At 35.4% G+C, this 9,744-nt stretch overlaps 1 protein-coding gene across 1 annotated transcript; it reads right to left on the bottom strand.

The window, feature by feature from the left end:
- Positions 1 to 694: 694 nt before the first annotated feature.
- LOC126713584 (110 kDa U5 small nuclear ribonucleoprotein component CLO) lies at positions 695 to 8,216 on the bottom strand. Its single transcript, XM_050413356.1, has 11 exons — positions 8,051 to 8,216; positions 5,671 to 6,447; positions 4,947 to 5,015; positions 3,641 to 4,840; positions 3,419 to 3,517; positions 3,164 to 3,322; positions 2,827 to 2,912; positions 2,550 to 2,748; positions 2,072 to 2,182; positions 1,696 to 1,902; positions 695 to 1,131 (listed from the first exon to the last, which is right to left on the bottom strand). The coding sequence occupies exons 2-11, from the start codon at positions 6,409 to 6,411 to the stop codon at positions 1,033 to 1,035; spliced, it is 2,970 nt and encodes a 989-aa protein (XP_050269313.1). The 5' UTR covers positions 6,412 to 6,447; positions 8,051 to 8,216; the 3' UTR covers positions 695 to 1,032.
- Between the last annotated feature and the right edge of the window lie 1,528 nt (positions 8,217 to 9,744).

Here is a 9,744-nt window from a genome sequence, read left to right as displayed (position 1 = left end):
AAAAACATTCAACATAGTTTGGAATAGGCGGGAATTGAGAGACCGGAACAACCAAAATTTTTCCGGAACACCAAAATAATCTGAAACAAACTGGAATTTAGACCAAAACAGAAAGGGGGGTAAATGCACCAGAATAAGCACCAGAGCGAAACAGAATTTAGAGCATTGCTCCTAAGTGTTAAACTCTCCCAATGTAAGGAAGGGTTACACAATATACCACATTACCACCTCCGCCCCTCGGGCGAGTTTGTTTGCAACCAAAATTTCCAAGCCATTACTAGAGCGTTTGTAACTATTTCTCGCCTTAATAAAATCTAATCATGACGCCCACGCCATCTAAAAGCAATTATAGAAACCCAAACTACGTTCAAACTTTACGCAGGAGCATGCCACATTTCAAATGGCTGCATGACTCACGAGCATTAATTTCTTTCCCTATCATTGGTTTATCCTATGGCACATAAAAGAGGAAGTCTGATCCTAATAAGTTACTGATACCATACGAGAGTGACACATTTTCATATCCATTGCATTTTTTTTCAATTCAACATTTTGGCAAAACCAAGTCCTATCAGCTGTCTTCACCATTTTTTGTAATATCAAGTCCACTTGAAATAAGTGGTTTATTTGCATTGTCAATAAAACTGTCCTTCACAAAGTGCACCTTCTTTTCTTTCTTTCTTTTTCTCTCAGATAAAAAATGAAAACATTTTCCCACTTTTCTATTAAAATAGGTATCTGCATATTTACTCACCATACTGGTACACTTTGGCATATCCCACAGGAACACCTACAGTGAATGTCCATGTACTTACCGTACTAAAAGGATACAACTAACTAACTGCTGCTAGTGGTCCAAAACTCTAGCAACAAGCAACTACCTAGTATTCATTCAAAAAAGGAACTACCTAATAACATAATTCGTACAATCAATGGTAGCTCGATATCTCTGTAAGAATAGCAATATTAAAGATGCTAGAACCGCCTCCCAGCTGTGGGCACACAAGCACTAAAGTCTTTTACTGACTCTTATCACATCATTTGCTGATGAAGATCAGCTGATTGCTGAGCCAGCTCAACCATCATGGCCTCATCAAAGAACTTGTTAATGCTCACATCCTCACTCATTCCCTGAAATTCAAGACAAACTCAAACATTATTACAGCTTAGATGCAATTTTCTAGTTCTACAATACTGTTGAAACTGCATGATTGATAAAATATCCACAGATAAATTTGCATGACTTTGCAGCATCCACCTTGAAATCTTTCTCAGATTGTGTTGTAAATGGAGAAAAATCATGGGTGGAAAGATAAATGATAAATGACAGCACACACTGCATATCAATCACTGCTGCACTACTTAAAAACAATATTACAGCCAAGCCTTTTGTGTGTGTGTCTATACATATGGCTTGGTAAGTTACAGTCACGGGGTCTTGAAGCCATAACTTCAAAGCACACCCATGAATCTAGAAAGTAAAATTATAGAAGGAAAATATTTTTTAGAGCAGTTTTCAAATAGTCACTCTAGAACATATTAAAGCAAGCACAATTCACTTCAAAGCACTACTGAGTTTTTAAAGAGTTTAAAGGAGTCAGTGAGTGAGAGAGTGAGAGAGAGACTTCAGCTCTGCTCTTTGTTGTATGTGTCTGAATGAGAGAGAGAGAGAGGGTGGGAGGGAGAACAGCTTACCTTTCTACGCCTTGTCTTCACCATAAATTCACGAGCAAGATGCTGAATTGGAGCCGGTTCAAGTGGCCGCAGAACAATACTCTTGTCAAGAGGGTCCCCAGGAACAATAGCCCAATGATCAAACACTGAGAGGCAAAATGCTTGTCCTTGAGTATGGTATCTCAAGTCTGTCTCAAAACCGAATGATTCTATGACGGGTAAAAATGCCTGAAAATCCAATAGGGCTAAAATTAGGAACATAAAAGTTCAAGCATACATGTGTATTCAAATTGAAATCAACAATGCACCACACAAACCAACGGTCCCAAAAAAATTCCATTGGTCATACAAGTATTTCCTAGAGGATCTTTATGTGGACAAAGTTTAGTCACAAAACCTTAACAATATAAGCTGGGGTCCCTGGTTGAGGAACATCAGCTGTTACATGTCCACGCCTGCGAGATAAGACCGTATAGATTGCAGAGACACAATCGATTGGTGTTTGTATCTGAAAAAAAAGCATCAAAAATTTAGTTGTAGCTCAAAGTTCATGTCTTGACATAAGTCATAACTCAAATTATAGTTGTTTCTCGAAATCTCCATCATAATACAACTTCATGAACGAAAAGCATTTGCTTAAACTTATACATATACTTGAAAAGTTTTCACATGTTTTAGTTTAGTATCATTGAAAATTTTTCATTAAGCTCTAAGATGGGAACTGAAAGAAGATAATTCTGCTCAACTTTCATTTGCACACTCATCACATTAATCACAGTTTTTGTTCCTTGGTTGCATGCAAAGAAACAACCAATTGGATATCTTCCTAAAAAATGCAATCTCATCTTGATGTGATATTAGTAGCAAGCATTTACCTCCACATAATACATTGGTTCCATAAGCCTTGGGGTTGCCATAAGGAAAGCTGAATAGGCCACACGCCGAGCGGTAGGAATGATTTGACCAGATCCCCGATGCAGCGGCTCAGGTGCAATCCTGGCATCAACTATTTTGAACTTAACATTCCTGATGGGTTCATCACAGAGGGGTCCTTCTCGAGCACCCCATTGAAATCTGTCCAAAATACGTAAAATCATTAATGTTGAGGTAAAGGAGACCAAGAAAAAAAAAAGAAGACATCATTTAATTTACCCCTGAACAATGGAATCCTTGACAGCATTCAGCAAGTTTTTGTCAACTTCACCTGAGAGCGTGTCATCTAGTAGAATGTTAGGCCCCTGCATATGTGGCATTTTGTCAAACAAGAGCATAGAAAGTCAAGTATGGCATGAAATACAAGTCTTGAATATCTTATAAAAATAATCATAAACTAAAAAAAAAAAAAATTGTGAACATTGCTGAGTCTAAGATATAAAAAAGAGCATCAAAATGGAAGCCAAGACTAATAAGAGAGCAACAAAATTGTATATACTTTCTTCTTAATTACATAAAGAGCAGGCAAATGCACACATCCTCATGCACACTATACCTGCTTATCAGGGCCAAATGCCCATATGGACCGTGACGCAAGCACATCCCACCCATAACTCTTCTCAAAGAATTCACCAATTGTCTTCCGATTCCAATCAATGCTTACAGCACCATTCTCAATGTCCTCTGGTAGTCCTCTCTCCAAAGGCTCTGCGATCTAGAAAATGAGAAGAGGTATAAGTGATCATATTGAATGAACAGAATCACATATGATTCTCAATAGCAACAAAATCAACCAAAATGGATTTCCTACCATGGTTATTTTGTTCTTTTTGTTTGGTGTTTCAGCAAAACATTTCATTGATGAAGACTCCACCACAGTTTCACAGAATGAAACAACAGGATCTGCTACCTAGATTTCAAGTTAAGCACAAGAAGCAAAGATTTGCCTATCAGCAGAAACTACACTCAAAACATCAGAACAGAAGAATTGATGGTATAGAAGCTAAAGAAAGAAGCGTGAGAAAATAACTACCTTGACTTCTACTTCAGAATAGAGCTCTCTAAGGTCCTTCATGATTGAATCCAAGTACAACTCTCCTGTACCTAAAATAGTGTGCTCTCCAGACTCCTCAACTTTGGTAATGGCTAGAGGATAGCTCTTGCTGATCTTCCTAAGACCCTCAACCATTTTTGGCAACTCACTTGGATTCAAAGGCTCAGTAGCTGTTTTCACCACTGGAAGAGTGTTGAACTGGAGAGGCCGGAATATGTAGATGTCCTCATAGCGTGCAACATCCTCATCACAAAGCGTGGCAGTTTTCATAATGGAAGCATCCACACCTTCAATGAGAACCCAAGAACCAGCAGGAGCCTCAGCTATGGGTGTCCTATCTCGAGCTTGATAAACCCATAATTTTGTTACTTCTTTTACGGTCATGTCCTCCTCATCATCTGGGGAATATCCTTCTCCCAATACTCGTACAGTCTGCCCTGTCCTAATCCTTCCACTATAAACCCTACCAAATGCATCAAAGACACTACAGTCCGACTTGGGATACAGCTTGGTCACATTAACCATTAAGGGGCCTTCAGGATCACAATTCTTCATGGCCTTATAGATCATGGAATCTTTTGGTCCAGTATAAATATGATCAACCTTCCTTGTTGCAGAAGCTTTGGGGGAAGGTATATGCTGAACCAGCATATCAGTAAAGCCTGAGGAATTACCAAAAACTGAGCTACAAGCCAGCCTCAGCAAAGGCCTGACATTCAGTTTATAAGCCACATTAGGAAGAGTCACACCAAGTTCTATAAGGGTAGCTTCCACACTCTTTTTATGTTCACCAATCACTTGGCTGTATATTTTGTAAAGGGGTTCGAGCACAAACTGGACAAACGATCTTTCCCCTCCACTAGCAGGGGGTTTCTTTCTAAAAACCCTGGCATCTGGATGATAATACATATCTCCCCAAAGTCGAGACGCAAACTTATCAGCATCAAATGGGATCCCATGGAGTTTGACATACAGTTTTGCAAATGATTGCAAAGTGAAGGACCATCCTGCTGTACCACTTGCAAAACAAACATTTCCAGCAGCTGGATCTATAACTGGGACATTGCCAGTGTTATTAGTGGCAGCAACTATGTTGCTATTAATGACTTCCAGAGTATGCCTTAGCTTATGGTACGCATCCTTTGGGGGCAGCTTAAGTTCTGTTATCAGCCTGTCAACCTAAAACAAAAAATTTTATATAAGAATTCAAGGGAGTAACAGAAGTTCACTGCTCAATTATAAAATAATTAATAGACCAAAGATATGCACTCAGAGTGAGAGTTACCTTATTAATTACAACTACAATAGGTAGGTGATCTTGGATTGCATGGCGTATAGCCCTCTCTGTATTTACCTGTATATCATATAATATTATAAAGGGAAATGTTAGTGAATGCCTTAAGGGCATTGGTTTAGAAACTATTTTTAGAAACATTTTATGGGAAAATGATAAAGCAATTAATTTTTTTTTTACAACTTTTTATATTTCACATGACAGTGGTATCAAAACTTTTCTAATATGGTTTATTAACAATTGCCCTAAGGACATCCGTTAACATAACCCTATTATAAATATCAATATAAACAGTCGTATCATGTTCACACATGTTATACTACAGACGAGACAGAAATTAAGAGTGGCTATATCATTTCAACAAATCAATACCAAAAGCCAACAGATATAAATGGATCAAAAGATGGTTGAACTAAACACAGCATTTAGGGTTGTCCCTCCAATGAGCCACAGCTTACAAAACCAACTTTCCTAATCTCCTGTCTAGGCAGATGCCCATGAAGGTGACCCAACATCTAAGGTTTCAAACTTCATGCTTATACTTATCTTCAGTCTTTGACGGATATCAAGTTGATTCTTAAAATTTTGTTTCAGAGCCAAAAAAAAAAATCATAAATTGATCCATGAAGGTACAGACTGTACCAAAGCCTAGAATGGTTAGTAGAAGAAAACTAAAAACGATGGACCTTTCAGATAAAAGAAGAAAACTACTTACCATTACTCCTTCAGCAGCATCCACTATCAATACAGCACCATCGGCAAGTCTGAGAGCAGCAGTCATTTCATCAGAAAAATTAACATGCCCAGGGGTGTCCATGATGTTACACACATACGATTTTGAATTGCTATCTTCAAGAACAAGGGACATTGGAACTGCCTTAATTGATATCCTTCTCTCTTGTTCATCAATCCTCGTATCTGTGTACCTCAAATGCTTCTCACTATTTGCATCAAATGTGGACATATGGTGGGTTTGCTCAATCAACATATCCATGAAGACAGTTTTGCCATGCTGAAGGTGCCCAACAAGGGCAACATTTCGAACCAGAGTGGGATTCGACATGAGACCAACAAGAAATTGTGTTGGGACATACATTGAAGAATCCTTCACACCAACCTCAAACTTGATATTCCTAACAGGTTTGACTATTGGTTGCTCCAATGGTTGCTCATCTTCGTCCATCACCAACGTTTCAACATCTTCGCCATAAACCTCTTCGGCAGTTGGGTAGTACTTTTTGTCCTCAGCAAGGACAATCTGGTTATCCATATCAATATCATTGGAGGCTGTCATCCAACCATTTGAAGCAGCAGCTGCATCCTCACCATCCGATGCCTCCTCTTCAATAGGCCTGTCTGTAAGATCTTCGTCTTCATCCTCTCTGTCACTCTCTCTGTCAGACTCGATTTCAGGTCCAATATAGTTCCCAAACTCGTCATATAAGCTATCATCCATGTTTTTCTTCTTATTCTTCCCTTTTTTTTTTCAAATCTGAATATAGCATTAGCAATTAGAGCTCCTTTCAAACAACAAAGTTCAGTATACTGAAATTCAATTCTCACTGACCTTCGCTATTAGTTTACTTAAATTGGTAGAAACATAAAGCGGGTTTTTATCTACAAAATCTTGCACTCAGATATTTATTCATTTATTTTCATTTTAATCCACACAAAATCTCGGATCAGGGAATGTAATCACCAATTCAACTAAATGGTTGATGGGTGGAATAGATGTAAGGTAGTGTTTGGAACAACTCTGGGAGAATGCATTCTAGTAGAACGCATTTCAGCAGAATGTAGTTTGGTAGAATGCATTTCTCTAGAAAATTGAGTTTGGTATGAAGTTTGAAACTTCTACAGAAATGTAACTATGCTGAATGAATTTCTTTTGATTTGAAAAAGTATAGAATGCATTTTTTAACATTACTAGTTTTGATGTAAGTGCAAGGCACGTAAAAAAACACTATAAAAAAAATATTCTATGCAAACGAACACTGTGATTCTATCACCTTTCTGCTTTGATTAAAATTTAACTTTGACTTTATCATTTAGAATGATGAAAAAAAAATTTATTAGTAACAGAATTACATTAAAGAGTATTTTATCAAACTAATGCTACAAGCCAAATATAGGGTCTATAATTTGCATTTTCAAATGAGAGTCTATCGGTGTATCTCTACTAGCACAAATTGATAAGCCACAGTATTTCAAAAAAATATAAAACAATTATAAGTTATTTTTCAATAAAAATATCAAAACTAAACAAGTAAGCAAACTAATGCAGCGGCACTGGAAATATAATATGTAAAAGACACCCAAAAATTGATAATGACTAAGATATTTTTCCTCCATGTCATGAAAGTAATCTACTGACCATTTTCCCTATATTTATTCAGAATTGTAGTCTAACCACCTAGAAAGAAAAAAATAAATCTCTAAAACAAAAATAAATTATTAGGTGCCATAGAACAACATTAACTTATATGAAAAAAACATAAAACATTAAGTAAAGTAGATAACCCATGAAACAATTATCATATTACTTGGCCAAAATTAAGGGTAGATTCAGATAAAAGAAACCTAGAGTTTAGATTGTAAATGGGAATACATAGAAAACTTGAAAATTAAAGGTTTTGATTAAATTATAACTTAACATTGTGACACTAACTATTTGTAGAGTTTTAATTTATGATGCAACTTAAGATACCCATGTAAGGCTATGATTAATGAAAAACAACACAATTTTTTTTTTTTTTTTTTTTTTTTTTTGTAAATTAGGGTGTTCATCATCTGGTAATAATGGAACAATTGAGCACTGAAAACCAACAAAAAAAAAAAAAAAAAATTCCAATATCTGGGTCACTAACTAAGTGCATAAAAACACTGCAGCTATGGTTCAAACAAATTCTTCAATAAAAAATCCCAAGACCCATGAATTCAAAAAATACTAAAATCCACACAATGTCAAAACTGAGAAGCTAGACAATATAAGTCATAAATGATAGTAGTGTCAAATTAGAACTATCTTCAGAACTAAAGAAAACAACCCATCTAATATTCGAGAGAGAGAGAGAGAGAGAGAGAGAGAGAGAAACCTGAGTTTGGACGGAAACAAAAGCCACCGTCGAAGCGTGGACACCGGCGAGGCTTTAGGGTTTCTGGGAGTGGCCGTAGGCAGTGAGGAGTGAGTAGGAAGAGAAATGAGAGAGGACGCTTTAGGGTAAGGGCAAAAGTGTAAAACTATTACTTCAACTATCTATATTTACTATTTAGGCAAAAATGCAAACTATTCATTCAAATATTCAATTTCAATGTCTTCCAGTTGTTTCGGTTAGCATTGTTTTGTTAAACACACCAAAACGGTGTCGTTTTAGTGTTTTTTCTCTTTATTTTTTGTTTTCAAAAATAATTTTTTATTTTTAAAACTAAAAAATTTGTTTGGCAATTCAAAATGGATAGAAAATAAAAACTGTTCTCGAAACTAAATTTGTGAAGAAAATTGAAAACATAAAAAAGACTGTGTTTTCATTGTCTAGTTTTCAAAAGTTAAAGAAAACACGCATTTGATTTAATAAATCTGTCTCATTTAATGAGTTGAATTAAAATCCTAATAACAATATATTTTAGTTTTATTTTTATTTTTTTCTTCAAAAAAAAATATTTTTTAATTTCAACTAACCAAACGTGTTTTTGATTTCAAAAATATAAGAAATTTTTTTTTTCTTTACATTCCTAAAAAAAAGTTTTTAAAAATAGAAAATAAAAACTGTTACTAAACATAACCTAAGATTTTTTTTTTTTTTTTTTACTATCTAAAACTGTGAAACATTAGCCTAATGCTAAAAATATAACTAAAGACCCTAAAAAACCATATGCATCAGATTCAAACTACCCCAAAATTTTAACAATGAACAATACTACACTACTTGTGGTGTGGTATTATTGATCGCCAATGTTAATATATATATATATAAGTAAAATATAATTTTGATCCCTAAACTTTATTAAAAGTTTTTTTTTATCCCTAAACTTTAAAAAGTTCATTTTTTGTCTCTAAACTATTGAAAATGTTTGTTTATGTTCTTAAACTTTACCAGAAGTTTTTTTTTTTTTTCATCCCTAAACTATTAAAAAAGTTGTTTTTCTTCATTCACATCTCTCTCTCTCTCTCTCTCTCAAAAGAATTGATCAAATTGCATGGTGGTCTAGTGTTGGTGTGAGGTACTTTGATCTGGAGCGTGTAGGTGGTAAAGCTCTAATTAGTGATTTGGTTTATGGAGGTGGTGGAGCTTTGATCTGGTTCATGTGAAATGGTGAAGCTAATAGTGGTTCTTTAATCTAGGTGATTTGTTGTGGTGGCTTGTGGCGATCGTTAGATTGACGACTTGGTTGGTTTGTGATGATTTGTGGGTTGGGTGATTCTAGTTTGAGAGAGAGAGAGAGAGAGAGGCGTCTATGAGAGGGAGAAAAAAATAAGTGAGAGAGAGAAAACAATAAATAATGAAAAATTAATATTTTAAAAATATAATATTGAGTTTGCTGTAAGAGTATATACAAATGAGTTAGTTAAATAGCATTTTTGCACAAAATTTGACAAAAAAATGCTACTAGGCCGGATGCAAGTGTGTAGGAGGCAAAAAATTAGTTAAGCCAATTAGAATATGCCATGTCAAAATTTAGTGGCAAATTCCAAATTTATGTGTCATTAAAATAATTAAATCAAATGATAACATGTGTCATCCAAGACGATATCACATTAGCAAATTAAAATTTGCCACATGTCATTTGA

This window comes from Quercus robur, chromosome 2 (assembly GCF_932294415.1).
Source record: "Quercus robur chromosome 2, dhQueRobu3.1, whole genome shotgun sequence".
Classification (NCBI taxonomy): Eukaryota; Viridiplantae; Streptophyta; class Magnoliopsida; order Fagales; family Fagaceae; genus Quercus; species Quercus robur.
This window is presented reverse-complemented; position numbering and strand designations above follow the sequence as displayed.

What these genes read in the sequence shown, in the direction of transcription:
- LOC126713584 (XM_050413356.1), bottom strand. Translation starts at nt 6,411, where the DNA reads ATGGATGATAGCTTATATGACGAGTTTGGGAACTATATTGGACCTGAA. An exon ending in TTGTAGTTGTAATTAATAAG is followed by an intron (nt 4,841 to 4,946) that starts GTAACTCTCACT and finishes TTTTTGTTTTAG; the next exon opens with GTTGACAGGCTGATAACAGA. An exon ending in ATTCTGAAGTAGAAGTCAAG is followed by an intron (nt 3,518 to 3,640) that starts GTAGTTATTTTC and finishes CTTGAAATCTAG; the next exon opens with GTAGCAGATCCTGTTGTTTC.